General features: G+C 57.4%; 1 protein-coding gene and 1 pseudogene across 3 annotated transcripts; one reads left to right on the top strand and one right to left on the bottom strand.

Moving 5' to 3' along the window:
* Positions 1–1,187: 1,187 nt before the first annotated feature.
* LOC116880507 lies at positions 1,188–12,900 on the bottom strand (annotated as a pseudogene).
* On the top strand, positions 11,166–18,399 carry MRGPRF (MAS related GPR family member F). 3 transcript variants are annotated; one of them, XM_032879700.1, is made up of 3 exons: positions 11,166–11,384; positions 14,425–14,538; positions 17,394–18,399. In XM_032879700.1, exons 2-3 carry the CDS (start codon positions 14,491–14,493, stop codon positions 18,375–18,377), a joined length of 1,032 nt encoding a protein of 343 aa, XP_032735591.1. In that variant the 5' UTR covers positions 11,166–11,384; positions 14,425–14,490; the 3' UTR covers positions 18,378–18,399. The 3 variants fall into 3 exon arrangements, 1 of the variants encoding a protein (XP_032735591.1); XR_004385208.1 differs by lacking the exon at positions 17,394–18,399 and having other exon boundaries at positions 11,166–11,400; XR_004385209.1 differs by lacking the exons at positions 14,425–14,538; positions 17,394–18,399 and adding an exon at positions 11,738–11,860 and having other exon boundaries at positions 11,166–11,400.
* Positions 18,400–19,225: the final 826 nt, after the last annotated feature.

Here is a 19,225-nt window from a genome sequence, read left to right as displayed (position 1 = left end):
CCGCAAATTCCTGTGTTGAAGCCCTTGGTATTCGGAGACAGGCCCTTGGGGGTGGTGAGGGTTACATGGGGTCATGTGGGTGGGGCCCCCGTGCAGGAATCAGTGCCATCTGTGCCCACATGAGGGCACAGGGAGATGGCAGTGATCCAAAGGCCAGGATAAAAGCTCTCACCAGAGACCAAGGTGCTGTCAACCTTGCTCTAGGAGTCCCCAGCCTCTGGAACTGTGTGTTCTAGGCCCCCGGCCTATGGTGCTTGGTCATGGTAGCCCCGGCTGACATGTGGGTTGTCTGATACTCACCACATGCCACTGCCACTCCTTCTAAGGCTGAGAACGGCATGTCCCAGAATCACCTTCTCTGAACAGTTCCTAGTAAGACTTTACCAGTAAGAGGCATTTTCAAAAGATGTGTAAGTTATCTGTAAAGCAGAATTCTCTAGCCATTGTGCCAACCAGATACAACAGCTTCACAGATGTCTCCGGGAGCTTCCATTTGGCTCTGGGTAGGAGTGAGCAGTGGGTCTCCACACGTCTCCCAGGCTCCTCCCTCCCGCCCATAGTGACCAAAGGTGGTTCCCTCTGGACCACTCCCTGACCTGTGTGTCCCCTCTGCTCCAGTGCCCCAGGTCAAAGTGAACAGTGACTGTTTCCCTGATCTTCTGGGATTTCCAGACCTTTACCCAAAGCTCCTATTCAGAGAAGCCCCTGTTTCTATAGTAAAGCCTTAATTTCTGGAATACCTGGAGAGACTCTGTTTTCTTGATCAAACTCAGATGGATACCATTTTCTATAACAGGAGTCAGAGCTGGAGATGAGAATCTGAAATGTGGTCTCTGGCCTGATTCTATTTAAAGGTGCCTAACTGCCAGTGGTGACTGGGACACCAGTGTTCACGCACCCAGGGGGCCAAAACAATTACTTAAACAATCACCATGAGCCCCACAGAGGTTGTGCGGCCGCACCTAGCAGACTCTAAGCCAACGCCAGGTGATAACCCAGAGAGACTGAAGAAAAGGCCCGAGACAGCAATGGAGATGTAGGTTTATTGGGGGGCCTTTGGGAAAGGGTGTCCAGGAACAGGACAGAGAGCATCCACGACAGGCAACCTCGGTGGGAACCTGCGAGCAGCAAGCTTCCATAGTGAAGCCACTCTCTGTGGCCCTCCCTCCTTGACGGCCAGAGCTCCAAGATCAAGGCCTGCCACCCCACGTTCTTCGTTACAAGGGAGATGCTCTGGATTGGCCACTTCCGGAGCCCCTGACCTTGAAGGCTGAATAATACGTACTTCTCCACATCCTGCTTGGTGGGAATTTGGTGGGAGGATGGGAGCTGTCATTTCTCAAGTCAGCAATGAACGGGGGTGTTCACGGTGTGCTCTGCCCAACCAGGCTTCCAGCACGTACCATAGAGGATCAAGCAACAACCTTTTCCTTGACAGTGACAATCACGCCCAGCAGAGTGTACATGATATGGAGTTGGTGGGCCTCTTCTAACTGCACAGGAAAATGAGGAGGGGAGAAAAAAATGAGCTCAAGGCATTAACTATTCAGTGCACGGCCAAGATAAAGTATCAGAAAACTTCCACGACTGCCTGAAAAAAGCCCCCATCTCTTATAGCCACAGGAGATTTCTGAAAATCCAAACCCAAATTCTGACCCGGTGGGGTGGCTGAACTCCACATGACACGACCATTTCAACTCGTGGCCACGCGCCCCTCCTCAGTTACATGAGGGCATCAAATGGGGAAGAGGGGAGCCTTGAACACTGGAATGAGTTCCATTTGGAAAGACTCCAATGCACCTGAAGACGCTGAATGTCCCAATTCCACAGAAACTCTCTTGCTGGTCAAAGCAGCCCTGTCCTTTTTCAAAGGTCATTAACTTGAAGAAACTATAAGGGTTACTCTTGAGCTAGACATGTCCTCAGGAGCCTACCTCTACCTCCTGCTTCTAGATCTGCACCTACCTCCAAACCCCAGAACAGTCCGGGAGCATGGCAACAAAATATCTGACCCAGGAAGACATACTATGCACAAGAATTGACAGGTGTTTTCCATTCCCATTGGCAGGAACTTCAAGAATATGTATGGGAACGGCCCCTACCCCCAGGGTGTTGGACCAAAGTGGGAGAAACGTAATGTTGGGGCTTCCCAGGAATGGGCTTCCAGAACTCAATGGAGATGATAGAGCCCCATGTGGCCCATGGCCAGGGAGCCAAGGAGGACGTAATTGCCATAATAAGAACAGTAATAACCAGAAAAGCTTGACCCATGGTGATCTTTAACAATGGCTACTTGATCATGAAGTATCTGAGAGCAAAATGTTAGCTTTAATCACACAAAAGTGCTGAGAGTCAACCATTTGTTACCTGAATGACTATAATTTAACATAATTCACAAACAGATGAGCAGCCCTACTGACACCTTCCTCGACTGGAATAAGCCAGAACCCTCTAGATCTGATCAACAGACCTGCCTGAACCACTATGGTATTGAATCCAGACCCCTTTTCCAGGCCCCAGATTTTATGGAGCCCCCTGAGAAAGGACCCTGCTTGTCTACCAAAAATGTATAATGTACAGATCTCCTTGCCTTCCCCCAAAAAGGCCATTTACTTGGGCAGTTGTAATGGAGAAAAGGAAGGATCCAGATGGGTGAGGGGTAGAGTAGAGCACCTTGGGTCCGAGCTGATGTGAATTCTGGGAAACTCACATCACCCCTGTGGTCCTCTTTATGGAGGCCAAGCAATGAACAGGGTTTTGATACTGACCCATCTCATACCAAGCTCCGTGGGTCCTCCAAGTTCCCATGTACTCATCCCCCTTGTTCTGGAAAGCAGGGTGGGATAGACCATCTCAGCCGGTGGTGGTTCTCTGGCTGGCAGGGGGAGGGCTGTTGTAACAGAAATGGCTGAGTAGAATCCCCCAGAACTGCTTCTCTCTCCCCACCCCCACACACAAAACAGAAAACCAAAAGGAATATTGTGGACTCACTAGATGGCGAATTCAGTTTCACATGTTCTTCCAGACATGGGGGGGTCTCCACCAGAGCAGATCAACATGCTCCCAACACCCAGCAAATCCTTTTTCCCCAAACTCATTATTTATAAAACATAAGCAAATGGGAAGTTTGTTTCCACTGGGCAGCGACAATAGTGCCCCTGCCTCATCTTCCCTTGGGCCCGTCAACTCTCCAGCCCTGCGTCATGACCTTGCACTCTGGGACTTGGGGACCTCGCCACTCCACGGGACAACACACTGATTCCCGGTACTGATGACACTGTGCAGCTCGGGCCTAATGAGCCAGAGGCATAAATACTCTAGAAATCTCGGTGAGATATGTGCCTACCAGCAGGTGGGACATGGACCCCACAAAAGGCAGGGGTCTGCAAGCTCAGTGAAACGGCTAGTGCTACAGTGTCTGGGGTGCGTAGCGATATCTCCTCCAAGAGGAAGTACCAGTTGCTGGACCAGGCGGCTCCTACGACGAAGCAAGCAGCATGATGCCTAATGGGCCTCTTTAGACTCGGGATGTAACATGCGTGTCATGCCGTGTGCCCTCCCAGCTGATGCCTGCTGGGTCTGAGCGGGGTCCTGGACAAGAAAAGACTCTGTGGTTCATCCAGGTGGCCGTGTCCACTTCTCCACAGCTGGGGCCAAGTGACCCAACAGAAAGTAGACAGCTATGGCTCTGCAGCCCTGGAGAGATGGTCGGAGGGTGTCCAGAAGTGGCTATAAGGACAGAATTTTCAATGACACCCCTGGATTTTCATTTAACTTGGAGCGATGGTCAGAGATAGGGGTCTACACTGCCTTGTTGGCGGCGCCTGATGGAGGGTGAGGGACTCGGGAGAAACAAGATTGGTCACAAAGGGTCTGGGGAAGACTCTCTTCTAGTGGGCACCGAGCGGGCAGAGAGATATTTGGGTCCCACATAAAGCCTTCCTAAAGGCCAGCTTCACAGAGGAGACTCCCAACAATCAGGTGCACCGGATCACCGGCCCCGATGTGTCCCTAGCCTGTGTCCCCACCTGCCCTGCTTTGCATGGGCTCAGCAGGACCCTAAGATGCCATCTAGGCTCTGAACCAAGAGGCAACGAAGGGTCTTGCTATGCTGTCTGGCGTGACTGGTCCTGGTTCCAAGCAGAAACTGGGAAGCTACCAGGCAGTAGGGAGCATACACCCTCAGAACTCTCAGGTCCCGGTAGGCATGCGGGGGAAACTCCAGCAAACCAAGAGGTAGGCCCCTGAGGGCATGGAACCTTCAAAGGTGCAGGTTTACAGCCCCTCGCCAAAGAACCAAGCCAAGCCGAGATGAGTGCAGAAGGCCAAGGGAATGGTCTGGGACAGATAGAGGAAAAGGACGTCTCACCTGCTTCGTCGGAGCTGCAGGAACAAGGGCCGCTGTAGGTGTGGATGTGCTCTTCCCCCCTCTCCCCTTCCCGTTCTAGCTCATAGGAAATGTGTTCATAGCGGCTGCCCAGTGTCTAGTGTTCAAGTTACAAGATCCAGAAGGGATATGGCACAGGTAGAAGGAATGAACACTACCCAGACATGGATAAGGGGCCAAAAGGAGTTTGGATCTCCTCTTCTGGAAGGAGGGTCAGTGTCCTTGGTTGTCAAGGACAGCTAGGTTCTATCAGGTAGGATAGCACTGTTTTCTTTGTTCAAAAGTAAAGTATAGGTCACCACAGTGAGAGCCCACCTCGCACCTGTCAGGAGGCAGCTAGGAAAACAATGGGAAATGCCATGTGTTGGCCAAGACATGGAGAAACAGCCTCAGCTGGGCACTGTCTGGGGGACTTTGGGAGGATGAAAACAGCACAGTGAGTCCTCAAAAGTGTCAAACTAGAATTATCATAGGGCCGAGCAATTCTCCTTCCAGAATATCCCCAAAGGGACTGAAAGCAGGTGTCAAAGAGACATTTGCAAAGAGATACTTGGTGCGTTCGCAACAGCAGGATGGGCAACGGCCAACCGTGGGAGCAAACTGAGTATCCCACTGTGAATGAGAGGACAAGCAAAATGTGGTCCATCCCAGCACCGGAACAGTATCCAGCCTTAAAAAGGAAGGACATTCCGACACCTCCTATGATACAGATGGACATGAGGACCCTAAGTGATGTGAAACAAGCCAGTCATAAAAGGACAAATACTGTGTGATCCCACTTCTGTAAGATTCCCTAGAGTCATGAAATTCACAGAAAGTAGGACGACGGGTGCCAGGGGGAGGGCGGGACTGGAGGGTGAATGGTTCGTGGACACAGCATTTCTATTTTGCAGGACAGAAAGTTCTGGAGACAGCACAATGAATGTAGTTCATGCCACAGAACTGGGCACCTAAAAATGATCAAAATGGCAAATTTTATATTAGGTGCATTTCACCACCATGTTTTGAATATCCTGGAACTTAAAACTTCTTGAGAAGAAAAAAAGATGACTTGAGGGACGCCTGGGTGGTGCAGCTGGTCAAGTGATTTCGGGGTCATGAAATCGACCCCACATTGGGCTCCACACTCAGCTCGGAGTCTGCTTGGGTTTCTCTCTCCCTCTGCTCCTCCCCTGCTCCATACTCACTCTCTCTCTCTCTCTCTCTCCTCCTCTGTCTCTAAAATAAATAAATCTTCTTAAAAAATGGAAAAGAAGACTTGACACACACATACACACAACCAATGTGATCTGTTCATCTGGCAGATGGAACCAGGCTTCAGGGAAAATTCCAGATCAAACAGATGTACCAGAAGCAAAACAATCTTGAGTTTTCTCTGGAAAATACCTACTTGTGCCTGAAAGCTTAGGAACCGTGGCCTCCCACAAACAGAAGACACCAGCTCACCCAGACCTGAGAAGACACTACGATTTTGCACTAGCCCCAGGGAAAACCATAACCAGTTTGATGTGGGCACCAACACACACTTTCAGTGTATTTGTATGTATGCACGACACAAGCATAGATGGGAATGCAGAACATGACCTTGGGACTTAGTGCAACAGGAGGCTGCTCCCCTAAAGCAAAGAGGTCTGTCTACTCCAATCCCCTTGAGGGTCTGACGGCCAGCTTGACTGCTGGTCTCAGCCTATCTCCTCACCCTCCAGCCACCTGCCCTAGGCTCCTGTCTGGGTCTGCAGATGTTGACTGTCACAATGACGGAAGCTGAGGCCATGGTGAGCTGAAGACTAGACCCCCTCGAACAAGGTGGGGTCTTCTCATGACTCCTTTCCTCCTCGGCTTGCTTCTCCACTGCCTTGCAGTGCTTCCTGAGATCATGACCCAAGTCAACTGCTTACACTGTCCCAAAATTTTAAGTATAGTTAAAGTGGAGGAGAATCACAGGGAGGCCAGACCAGAGTTTCCAGAATCCTGCCCCGAGTCCAGGCCATGGGGAGGGAGAGAAGTGCAAAGCTGGGAAATTTCTGGGCCTTAGGGAAGTGAGGAATTGGAAACTAGGTAGAAAGTATCCAACTGGAAAGATGGGAAACTGGCCAAGATGCTGTGCCCACAAGCATCCTGACCTTGGGCTCCAGGAGGCAGCTCTTCACCTGGGCTGGCAGGGGGCTGGAGGCAGCACCCACCTCCCCAGCCTCATCGCACACACCTTCACACTCTTGCCTTCCAGTCGCCCTTTCTGTTCTGCTAATACACCAAATCCTTACTACCTCAGGGCCTTTGCACCTGCTGTTCTCATCCTGGATGCTGCAGGTCTCACTCAAGCAGAAAGAGCTTCCAAGGCACTGAACTTGCTCAGAAGTGCTGCCTACCACCTGTATTACTTCTGGATGGCTACGGCAAGAAAGGACCACAAACCCAGGGGCTTAAAACAACAAACATTTATTCTCTTTAGTTCCAGAGATCAGAAACCTAAAACCAAGGAGGAAGCAGGGCCTGTCCCTTCTGGAGCACCTACAGGAGACCCCATTTCCTTGTCTTTTACAACCTCTAGGAGCTACCTGCATTCTTTAGCTCAAGGTTCCTTTTCATATTCCTCCGATCTTGTTCATTAGTCATCACTAATGATGATTCTCCCCACTGATCCCGGTCATCACACCTCCCACCTCATCTCCCCCACCAACCCCAGTGATCACACATCACTCTGAGCCTCCTGCCTCCGTCTTATAGAGACCTTGTCACCACACGGTCTCACCCAGATGATCCAGGATTCTCTCCCATCTCAAGATCCTTAGCTTTATCACCTCTGCAAAGTCTCTTTTGCTTCGTAAGGTCACTAACTGTCAGACCTGGGTATTAGGATGTCAATATTTTAGGCTTACATTAATTACATCTCCCCACCCTCTCACCACATCATTCTCTATCACCATCCTTGTTCATTCTCTGCACTGCATGGATCTCACTCGGAATTTCTGTGTTCAATTGTTTCTTTTATGAGCCCTTCCCCTCCTCCTGTTCTGATTTATCCACTATTTCTTCCCAGCACCATTGTTGGTGTTCAGTAAATATGTGTTAAATGTAGATAAGAATGGATGGATGATGGGTGGATGGGTAGATGGGTGGGTGGGTGCATAGGTGGGTGAGTGGATGGATGGATAGATGGATGGTGGGTGGATGGATGGATAGACGGATGAACAAATGCATAAATGAAGAAATGAATAATTTCCCACATGCAGGACAAAGGAGAATGTAGGCTTCTGCATAGATTCCCGAGATGCACTTTCCATCACTGATAGTCCGCCTGGCTGGAGAAGGGGGAGAGTGGAGGAGGGGAACCCACTCACCCTTGCCCATCAGGAAAGCCACCTAGACCTCAGAGAGACCTTTTTTTTTAATCTCCAGAACTGAAACCAAAAGGGCAAGGGGGTTAACCTAGGAGATGCAGACCAAGTCTACACTGGCCTTGTCTCTTGGAGGACCTTAGTCAAGTGGAAGAGAACAGGTCCTAGAGCACATGGCCCTAAGGAACCAGCCTATGACCATAAGAAGCGACACAGCACTGGCACGTGCCCCCAAAGCGGATGAACCTTGAAGACTTTTACTGAATGGAATAAATAAGATACAAAAGGCCACTAAGTGTGTGATTCCACTTCTATGAAATGTCCAAAACACGCAAATCCCCGCAAACAGACAGTAGATGCCTGGTCACCAGGGGCTGGGGAGGGGGATGTGGAGTGACTGCTCATGGGTACCAGGTTTCTTTTGAGGGTGACAGAATGTTCCCGAAGGAGACTGTGGTGATAGCTGCACAACTTTGTGAAGGTACTAAAACCACTGTGTGCTTTAGAGAAGTGAACTGTTTGGTATGTGAAATGTACCTCAGTAGCCCTCTGTGGAAAAAGAACCAGCCTCAAGAGCTGAAGTGAAGGGTGAGCATGGGGCACAGAGCAAGGTATCAACTGGTCCCTGCCCCCTCCACTCCATGGGACAACTGGGGAAACTGAGGCCCAGTTTCCTCGGTTCATCAGAAGCAAAGCCAGGACTAGATCCTAGGGCTCTGGATCTCTCCTCATCTATCCCAACACCTTCCCACGCAGTACTGGGCATGCAGAGGCAGAACCCGCCCCTGGCTCAGGCCCTGCAGTGGGGATGTGGGGGCCCGAGGGAAACACAGAGCTGCTCCCTGGGTCTCAGTTTCCTCACTTCCACGGCCTGGGCACCTTGCAGGCAGGGATCACTATCTGTCTCATTCATCAGTGGATTCCCAGAGCCTAGCACAGTGCCTGGCACACAGTAGGTGCTCAGGAGGTACACGCTGAATGAATCTGTAAAACAGCAGATGCCATGAGGACTGAATGATGGAACTGAGGCAGGCCCTGGCTCACAGGATGCAGGAGGGGGCAGCTGTGGTTGTCAGTCAGCCCTGCACCTGTCCTCCAAGCACATGGCACAAATGGCAGCAGAAAAGTGAAGTCAGCACAAGGAGGGCCAGGTCCTGGGCCCAGAGGGGCTATTCACAGCTGCCTGGCAGCTGGGGTCTCATCTACCCCAACTCATCTGTGCCGCATGCCTCCCTACCCCAGGGCCTTTGCTCGTGCCATTTTCTCTGCTAGGGATGCCTCCCTTCCCATTCTCACCGGAGTCATCCCTGCCCGACATTCCCATGGGCTCCATTGTCCACTCCTCAAAGAAACCATCCTGATCTACTTGGCCCCCTGTCCAGGTGTGCTTTTACACGTGTTTGGGTCATCTACTCTGAGCCGCCCTGCCTCACTTCTATTCCCTGAGGGCACAGACTGGCCGGTTCATCAGCCTGGGCCCCAGTGCCTGGCACTTAGCATATGCTCAGTAAATATCTGCGGGGGCAGAATATTCCGTTGGGGGCTGGGCAACCTCCCGGGGTTGGAGGGACCACAGGAGGAGCCACAGGCTGTTCCACACCCCGCCCTTCATCCAGGAGCAGCTGGGCAATGGGGGACCCCAGATGGGTGATGTCGTGAGCTAGCCCTGCCAGAACCCACCTCCTGCCCCTAGGGACCCCAACAGAGGAGGGTCCTGGCCTGCACCCCCGGGAGGGGGCGTAGGGTAGGGTGTGGTGGGACCCGTGGCAGGGGACCATTAAAAATAAAGTTCCTCTCTACTAGAAAAAGGGCAGGGTGGGAGCGGCTCAGAGCGTGAGGACAGGATGTGAGAGAGCAGGGATCATGGCTGTGTCACCTCAGCACGGTCCACTTTGTGGCAGGAGGGCGGGCATGAATGGGTGAGTGCCGCCAGGCCCACACACAGAGCCTGAGGCCAAGGTTTCGGTGCAAGCCCAGCTGGGGGCTCTCTCACTGTCCCTGCAGGACCCCGGCCTCCAGACCTGTCCCCCACGGCCCTGACATGCTGCTCCACGTGGGGACACCAGCTGGGGACACTGGGTGGCGAGGGGACCCCAGCAAACTCAGCCCAAGGATGGCATTCCCATTTACAAGCACCTCTCCTTAGTTTTGAAAGAAACAATTTCCAGACCAAATAAGGCGTGGACCTCAGAGCTGCTGCCTTCACACGATTCCTTTTAAGTGTCCAAATGCAATTACACTTGGAACTTGCCTGGATTTGGCCTCCCCCAGCCTCCCCCACCCCCACCTCCCCACGTAAACAAGCAGCCCAGCTGGGCCCCAGCTGGCCTGCCCTGGAGAGGAGGGAGGGTCACCGCCCGCTCCCTGCCCAGCCTCCCTCTCATCCTGGGCGTGGCCAAAAGCTTCAGTGTCCTAGAGCCCTCCCCTCGAGCTCTGCTTAAAACAAAGGCCCCAGAGGACCTGCTGGACTCTGTGGGGAACAAATCCACTCTGCGATTGGCACTTGGGCAGGGACATGGGTTCCTCCAGGGGCTGGAGGCCTGGAGCTCCCAGGGCAGGTGCAAGGGAAGCTCTATTTCTGGGTCCTCTTCCAGATGCCCACCCCACCCCAAGCTGGGCACCATTTGCTCCCACAGGGAAAGCACTTCGGGGAATTCCCTTGGGCTCCCGGGGGCATGAGAAAGTTGGTGCAGGGCAAGGGGCCGGGGCCTTCCTGCGCGGCTCCCTAGGAAACCACTCTGCACCACCCCCGACCTCACAGCCACCCTGGGACTCCTGCATTCCCCCCTCAGGCTTTGGCTCACTGCCCCAGGACCCTGAGAAGGCTCAAAGGGTGGGGGGAAGCCTGACTCATCCCCCTCGGAGCAGGCCGCACAGCCCGCCACCCGCACCCCCCCATCCCCAGTCAAGTGCTGTGATTTTTCCGCTTGCGCCATCTGATTGCTATTAGGGCCAGGGAAAGGGGGTTCCCAGTTCCATACACCAGCAGGGCGCCCTTGGCAGATTCCAAGTGGGAAGGGGGATGGGGTGGCCCCCGGGTGGCTCCGCTGTCCTGCTGCTCAGCCTACCCCGCAAAAGTGCCTACAACTCTCTCTCCAGGGAGCCCTCGCATCACTACCTCCTGGCTTCTCTGTATCAGGCCCTGAATACGAGGGGACTTGCCCCTCCCGGGGCTGCATGCCCCAAAATGCCCAGCGGGAGCAGAAGGAAGGAACCAAGCAAGGGCACAGCCCTGAGCTTTCTCCAGGGCAGCCCCGCGGAGCTGCAGGATGGAGGAGAGGAACAGCTGGACTCCGGCAGCAGTGCTCCTGCCAACATGACGTCACCAGGCAGGGAGATGAGTTCCCAGTAAGGCTGAGGGGGGAGCGAGGGGGGGCTCCTGAGCGGGGCATTCCTTCCTGAAGCTTCATCCCAGCTCTGGCTCAGCCCCTCCTCCCCTCCTCCTCCCCTTCCCCCTCCCTCCAGGCCTGGAATTGGGTTTGGGGCGGGTTCTGCTCCCCAAGCCATCTCCTCCGCAGGCAGGCAGGCAGGCAAGGGCTGTCCTCGACTCTGAGCTCGCCTTTTCCGAGGCTCCAGGCCGTGCTCTGAGCTGGCCTGCTGCCCCGGGGATCCGCGGCCAGAGGCGAGTGTCGTGCTCCGAGAAGGAAAGACCTCGGAAGGTCAGGACAGCTGCAGGTAGCTGTGCTGGGGGCGGGCGGACCGCGGCCCAGGGGAGGGCTTTCTGGCTACCAGGGCTGCAGGGTGAAGGCCAGGCAGGGAGGGAGAATGAGGTGGGTGCTGTCAGGGCACTCGGCCCCCAGACATCACGTGGCTCCGAGTAGGAACCCTGAGGCTCCAGAGAGGACTCGGGCACACTCCCGTGGCTCTGAGAGTCCCTGTCCCGGGTGGCAGTGCCCGACCCCCACACTGTCCTCTACTTCCAACTCCTGCTCGGTCTTCCTGGCTGGGGGTGGGGGGTCCTGCTCTGTCCCTACCCCACCCACGCCAGCCATCCAAGTCTGCTTTCTGGAAGGGCGGGAAGGGAACACCCAGCCGGCCGCGTCCCAAGCGCAGAGAGATGGCTCTCCCATGTCCGCCAGCGAGCTCACTGCACGGCCCCCCTTCAGCGGCACTGAGCTTGGGCACAGAAGGCGGAGCAGCTGTACCCCATCCTGTCCCCAACAGATGGCCCCTGGTGTCCCCAGATTAGCCTCCTCCAGCTGAGCCATGAGCAGGGGTCCCCGGCCCTGGAACAGAAATGCAGCCTCCCTGTGGTGGGAGGCAGCCAGCGACAGCTGGGAAGAGAGGGGCTGGGAAGATGGGTTGGGGGCTTGCAATCTGGCTATGCCCACCTGGGCCTTCCGGAGGACAGCCTCACCTGTCCCCGGCAAATGTGGGGCTGGGTTGCGGGAGGTGGGCTGAAAGGAGAGGAAGTGGACAGGTGGCCAGAGCCGTCGGAGGCCTGGCGCTTGGAAGGGAGGGTCAGAAGTGCACGGAGCCGGCAGCCTTCCCCTCTGCTGTAGCAGAAGCCGGATCCCAGCCCGAGGAGCACACACACTCACCCATGCTCACACACATGCCACACACACACGTCACACACGTATCTTCTCAAAGCCCTTCTGGGCTCCCTTGGCTTCTAGTTCTCTGCAGGGGGCACGAGCCCTTTGGACTGCCCCAGGCAAGGCAGGAGAAAAGCTCAGAGACACACTAGGGACACCCACCATGGAAGCGACCGGCAGAGGTGAGCTGGGGGCCCTTACTTCGTGCCTGGACCCAGCTGGCCACCCTTGGAGGGCATCCGGGTATCGGCAGGGGGTCTACCTGGCTGAGGTGAAAGGACAAGGCTGGCAGCCAGGACATCCGCGAGGCCCAGGCCCAGGGGTGGCATACAATCAGGGATACTGGGAGCACTGTGAGTGGGGGCAAAGGAACCAGCAAGGACGGGGGCGAAGCCGGTAGCCTGCGGGCAGGGAGAGCTTGGGCAAGCCCCAGCGTGCGGGGAAGGCCTGTCCAAGGCAGCTAGGCCAGTGGCCGGGCTGGAGGGGGTGTGGGGCTCTAGATGCATACTCAGTGGCACGCACCGGACACGTCCACATCCTCCGGAGTGCAAGGGCTCCCGCCCTGCTGTCACCGCATGCCACGCTGTGACCCACACGCCAGGCACACATACACACTTGCCCACACCACGGGGCACATGGCCGCACTGTCCAAGACAGGGGCCGCAGGCCGCCATTGGCCACCCTTCCCCGCCAGATGACAGGCGCACCTGCCTGGGTCCCCTGTTGGCTCGGGAGTGGAAGGACACATGCCATGGCGGGCCAGGAAGATCTTCCGGGGGATGCTGGCCGAGCAGCCCAGCGTTCCCTCTGGGGAGGAGGGCATGGCCAGGGGCCTACAGCTCGGCCTCAACCTCTCCACCCACACAGTGGGACAGCTCCGTGCTTGTCTGCTGGGGCAGGGCTCAAACTGGGGAGCAGGAGTCCATTCAAAGGGGGCCTGGGGCACGTGGACCCAGAAGCTCTGCCTGGCCAGGATGGAGCTATCTCCGTCAGGCAGGGATGCCCCCCTCCGTGGGCTGTCACCCCTTCCAGGCCTCCTGACCTGGGGCCACCGCTGAGTACAGCTGCCCGTCCTCCGGCCTGGGGCCAGGGCCGCTTCGGGGCTCTCCCGGCCAGCTCCCTCCACCTGTTCTTCCTCTGCAGCCCCTCGGGGCTCAATGACACACAAATCTCCCGGGCTACAGTGGGCACAGGTGTTACCGATGGGACCCCTGGGCACGTGGCTGCACCTCCCTGAGCCTCGGAGTTCCCGCCATAGGGGAACGATGATTCCTGCCTCCTAGCCGGTAACGAGGACCACGGGGAGCGATAGCCATTGGCTGGCTGGCGTGGTGTCCAGCTCCTGGCTGGGAGTCGCTGTCCCAGGGGTGATGGTGGGGTCAGTGATGCTGATGGCTGACCAGGCTGTCCTGCCTTGCAGTCACCTACTGTGGGAAGACCCTGCACCGTAGCTTTGCCCAGGATTGAGAAGGAAGCTCCGGAGTTTTCCAGGAGCTCAGAGAAGTAAGGGGCTGGGAAGGGCAGAAGGGGTGGGTTGGCTTGATGCCTTGTTGGGGTCTTGGCCACAGCCGGTGCCGAAACGTAAACCATGACTACCAGACCCTGGCCTTCAGCAGCCCGGGCAGGGTGGCCCAGCGCCTGTGGTGCTCTGTGCGGCCCATGGCTTCAGGGACGCCTCAGAGCCAGCTCCTCCAGGTCTCCTGGAGAGGAGGAGACTGTGGCTGGGACTGCCTGCCGGGAAGCCCTGAGCCCCCGTGGGCTGGCACAAAGGACGTGCAAGGCCAATGCGTGTGGGCATAACTGCCTGTCCCCAAAAGCCACCTGGCTTCAGAAATCACACATACCAAGCAAGAAGGGATGAGGCGAGAGGCTTCTCCCCCAGCAAGCAACAATGAGCATCTTGGCTGTGACAAAGGCGTGAACGCGGAGCCCGAGCAGGAGGGGGCAGTGTGTGCAGACATGACCGGCCCTGGACCCCGCAGGACTGTCCTGTGTCCCCGCAGAGCCCACCTCTGAGGCAGCCAGGTGCTTGCTTGCTGGCCTTTCCTCTAAGGAGACAGCTGTGGGGGCTGGGGCGGGAGGGGGGCCTGGAAGGTGGTGGGGCCTCCTAGGGGGGTGGGGGACACGGCTGCCCTGAGGCCACCCCTTCTGCCTTTGCCAGGAGAAGCGTGCGGGCCGGCACACCGCGAGCAGAGCCGTGAGAAGTCTGGACTCGCCAGGCCTGGAGATGGTGGGGAACTGTTCCTGGGAGGCCCATCCAGGCAGCCGGAGTAAGGCAAGTGCTGCTGGGCAGCAGAGGGGGCTCCAGGCACGGTGGGGCGGGGTGGGGTGGGAGAGGAGTGGGGTAGGAGAGGCGGGCTCAGCCCAGCGTCCCCTCCCCCTGCACTCTGCCACGCAGACCAATCCTGTGTCTCAGGACACACTGGTGGGCAGGAGACCCTCTGGGCTATGTGCCCCAGCCCTGCTCCCAGGGCCCCCCCGGTCGCCAGTATCCCCAGCAGCCTCAAATCCCTTCCCTGTGCATACCCTGTGCGAGCCGTTTCTACCTCGAGCAGCCTTGTTCTCTCTCTTCCCTGAAGAGATGGGGGTCAGCTATATCCCACAGCCAGGCCCTGCCAGGAGACCCAGAGAAGCTGGCTCCAAGGCGTCCCTGAAGCCATGGGCCGCACAGAGCACCACAGGCGCTGGTCCACCCTGCCCGGGCTGCTGAAGGCCAGGGTCTGGTAGTCATGGTTTATGTTTCGGCACCGGCTGTGGCCAAGACCCCAACAAGGCATCAAGCCAACCCACCCCCTCTGCCCTTCCCAGCCCCCTACTTCTCTGAGCTCCTGGAAAACTCCGGAGCTCCCTTCTCAATCCTGGGCAAAGCACGCTCCACATTGGAAGGACCTTCTGAGTTCATCTGGTACAACCTCCTCCACATTGGAGAAAACTGAGGCTCACGACAGCACGGTACCTCGACTGGGATGAGCCCAGGGGTCGGAAGGGAGCCTGGACTCTTGCCCAGGGCCTGTGGCCCTTGGTCTTCTCCCTTGGTGACCGCTGTAGAGCAGCAGCCATGGGAGGAAGAGATGGGACCGGCTGGGGAGAAGTCTCCAGAAATCCCCAGAGAAAAGGCAGAGCCCAGGGAGGGGGGCCGGGCTGAGAACAGGCATTTTCCAAGGCCGCATGTGGCTGGGGTGATAGCTACACGCCCAGTGACTCACCAGCCCTCCCGCTCTGACTCCGGGGAGGGAACTGCAGACTTTTTCCAGCCTGTGAGGAGCTCTGAGAGATCCCTCGGCATGGGCTTGTCTGGGCACTGGGTCTTGGGGACCACTGCTCCGTGGCCTGGAGTGGTCAAAGCTACCAAAGAGGAAAGGCTGAGGAAAGAGCGAGCTAAGGGGTTTGGAGGTTGACGGACAGAGATGCTGAGCCGATAAGCGTGCCTGGTATATAAGACCCCCTTAATGTGCTCGCCTGGACCTCACAGTCTCCCCAAAGTCTTGCCAACACCTCCAGTCTCTGCTTGCAGACTCCCTTGACAGAACCCCTTCCCCCCGTTATGGGGTATCTGGCAAAGCTGGGGACCATCTGGAAGGCGGTGGAATGTTCCAGCCTCAAGAACCTTTCCGTTTGTTTCCTTTTGGGCAGAGTCATGAGCAATGGAACCGATACCCAGCCTTCGGCGGGAGGGGGAGGGGTCTGGCGGGGACTAGGGTGGGGGTTTCAGGTTCAGGCTTTGTGGGAAGGAGTGCTGGGACGGACTAGTGACGTCTGCCCAGCTGAAGGAGGGGCGTGATGGAGCTCTGAGCAGCCCTGTCGCTTGGAATGGGAGGTCAAAGTGACAGCCTGCGAAGGAATCCAGCTTGTGGATGTGTTATGCTTGGCCCACACGATGTTTTTACATGCAAACATTTAAAGATCAGGGGAGTTCACATTACGATCTAGGGTTTTCTGGCTTCTCTGGGAATGGGGGAAAGGATGACGGACGGGCCACTCAGCCCATGGTCCTATTTCAACTGTCCCCCTTCCCGCCCCCCAGCACCCACCAGCTGGAACAGAGCAGCTGCCCACTTTGCTCGGGACAGGTGCTCTCGTGTGCATGCCCCCCAAACCAGGGACTTGCTCCAGGGCCAGGTTCACACATTCATCCCCAGCCCAGACCCTGTAGGCAAGATAGCCCCGTGCGCTCGGTCGGCCAGACTGTTCGAGCATCAGAGTGCCTCCCCAGAGTGCCACAAGTCTCCACCTCCCTGGGTGGGGGGGCCTGGGCCGCACCCAGATCCCTCACAATCCAGACACCCAGGGTCACCCCAGCCCTGCAGGGAACCACTTCTACATCCCTCGGTCTCTCTGATCCCGCCACGGGACAAGCTCCCACTCCAGTGAGGGCCAGGGTCCACCTTCTCAATTATTTTATTCTATTTTTTAAAAATAAATATTTTCACATTTTGGTGTGAAAACTGGCAAATGCACAGAAAACTTGCACAGACAGTGCAGTGCGGACGTGTGTGTCCTTCAGCAGCAGGTAGCCTTTGCCGCCTGTGTTTTCTCTCGACGCCTCCCACGACAGACTCTTTCCCAGAACTGTTGGGAAGTAAATGGCAGACATCAAGCCCCCTTTTACCCCCGAGTGGCCTGGGGCCTCCGAGAACAAGGAGCTTCTGGTACAGGGCCGCAGGGCAGCTTCCGACTCAGAAAATCTAACGCTGGTGCAGCACGAGGATACCCGGTCCAGACAAGCGCTTCCCCGTCACCCCGCTAAGAGCCTTCACAGCGACCCGTAGGGCCGCTCTGAAATCCAGGTGTCGTACCTACTGGCCATGGCTCGGCACGGTCCCTCAACCTGGAAAGGTTCTTCCGTTGTTCGTATCTTTCGTGATACAGACACCTTTGGACCAGAGTCTCTTCCCAGGGGGGCCGTCCCGGGCCTCTATTCCGTCTGACCGTCCCCGCTCCCGCTCCTCCAGGCCGCGAGCTGCAGACCTGGGGACACCGAGCGGGGCACCAGGAGGGAGCAGGGCTGTCTTCTGCTCTAGTCCCAGCCAGCTCATTGGCTTCGCCCCGTGACCAGCCGGGACACGGGTGCAGGTCTGGGGGTGGGGCCCGGGCCGCATCACAGGTGTCTCCCCCTCTGCGCCCGCCCAGCTGTGTCCAGACGTGAGCGGGGCCCCCGAGCTGTACATCCGCGGCTTCCTGACCATCGAACAGATCACCATGCTGCCGCCGCCCGCCGTCATGAACTACGTCTTCCTGCTCCTCTGTCTGTGCGGCCTGGTGGGCAACGGGCTGGTCCTCTGGTTTTTTGGCTTCTCCATCAAGCGGAGCCCCTTCTCCGTGTACTTCCTGCACCTGGCCGGCGCCGACGTCGGCTACCTCCTCAGCAAGGCTGTGTTCTCCGTCCTGAACACGGGCGGCTTCGTGGGCACGTTCGCCGACTACGTCCGCGCCGTGACCAGGGTCGTGGGGCTCTGCACGTTCGTGGCCGGCGTGAGCCTCCTGCCCGCCGTGAGCTCGGAGCGCTGCCTGTGCGTCGTCCTCCCCGTCTGGTACTGGCGCCGCCGGCCCAAGCGCCTGTCGGCCGTGGTGTGCGCCCTGCTCTGGACCCTGTCGCTCCTGGTCACCGGCGTCCACCACTACTGCTGCGTGTTCCTGGCCCCGCGGGGCTCCGGCAGCGCCTGCGGGCGCATGGACACCTTCCTGGGCATCCTGCTCTTCCTCGTCTTCTGCCCGCTCATGGTGCTGCCCTGCCTGCTGCTCATCCTGCACGTGGAGTGCCGGGCCGGGCGGCGCCAGCGCTCTGCCAAGCTCAACCACGTCGTCCTGGCCATGGTGTCCGTGTTTCTCGTGTCCTCCATCTACCTGGGGATCGACTGGTTCCTCTTCTGGGTCTTCCAGATCCCGGCCCCCTTCCCCGAGTACGTCACCGACCTCTGCATCTGCATCCACAGCAGCGCCAAGCCCGTCGTCTACTTCCTGGCGGGAAGGGACAAGTCCCAGCGACTGTGGGAGCCTCTCCGGGTGGTCTTCCAGCGGGCCCTGCGGGACGGTGCCGAGCTGGGGGAAGCCGGGGGCAGCACGCCCAACACGGTCACCATGGAGATGCAGTGCCCGACCAGGAACGCATCCTGAGAGGCCGGTGCCGGCTGGGCGGCAGGGGCCGCTGCCACAGTGCCCGAGCGCAAGGAGGAAGGTCTGCTCTGGCTCCTCGTGCCTCCTTCTCCTTGGGCTGGAGGCTCTGGGGTGGCTGGCTGGGAGACCGAGCAGCCACCTGCGTGCAGGCCCCCTGGCCAGGACAGGCTTCCCCCGCCATCCTCCTCCATGGCCAGAAGCTGGTCGGGAAAGGAGGGGACGGAGGGGTCACCCAGCCCCATCCCCCTCCTACCCCTTTCAATCAGGCCTCCTTGCAAACAATGTAGCCGGCACCACTGTCCCCCTTTGGGGCTGTAGCTTTGCCCCCGTCAGGGCACCTGTTCTCTCCGTTCCGCCCCCTCGAGGCAGTACTGGCAAGCCAACCTGAACGCGAAGGTGCTATCTGGAAGAGAGTTCTGGCTAACCTGCCTTGTAGTTCCAACCTTCGGCACCCAACATCCCTGCCCTGAATCCTTTGGTAACTTTCATGGGGGAGTTTCCGATCATGGCAAGCAGCTAGATGGGAAGCGGCCTCGGGCAGCTGGAGCAGGTCAATCTCATTTCCGGCTCCCTGCGGGCCAGCCCCTGGGCAGCCTCCCAGAGCACAGCATGTCCATGCTGCTGTGCACCTGGTCCACGAACCTCGGCCCACTGTCCAGGAGTCTCTGGGCTCCAGTCCCCACCCAGGAGTGGGCCCTGGCTCTACCTGGCCACCCCACCCCACCTCCAAGCACAAGGGCCCCATGTAGCCAATGCAAGTTTTATAGAAGACAATAAATGTGTATCAATAAACGTTTTATATCATGCACTGAGCAAGGCTTCCTGCCTTCTGTCCTGTCTGCACCTGC

The sequence above is a fragment of the Lontra canadensis genome, unplaced genomic scaffold (genome assembly GCF_010015895.1).
Source record: "Lontra canadensis isolate GAN:19392208 unplaced genomic scaffold, GSC_riverotter_1.0 scaffold66, whole genome shotgun sequence".
NCBI classification, from domain to species: Eukaryota; Metazoa; Chordata; class Mammalia; order Carnivora; family Mustelidae; genus Lontra; species Lontra canadensis.
The sequence above is the reverse complement of the archived record's forward strand: the minus strand, read 5'-3'. Positions and strand labels throughout refer to the sequence as shown.

What these genes read in the sequence shown, in the direction of transcription:
- MRGPRF (XM_032879700.1), top strand. Translation starts at nt 14,491, where the DNA reads ATGGTGGGGAACTGTTCCTGGGAGGCCCATCCAGGCAGCCGGAGTAAG. An exon ending in ATCCAGGCAGCCGGAGTAAG is followed by an intron (nt 14,539 to 17,393) that starts GCAAGTGCTGCT and finishes GCGCCCGCCCAG; the next exon opens with CTGTGTCCAGACGTGAGCGG.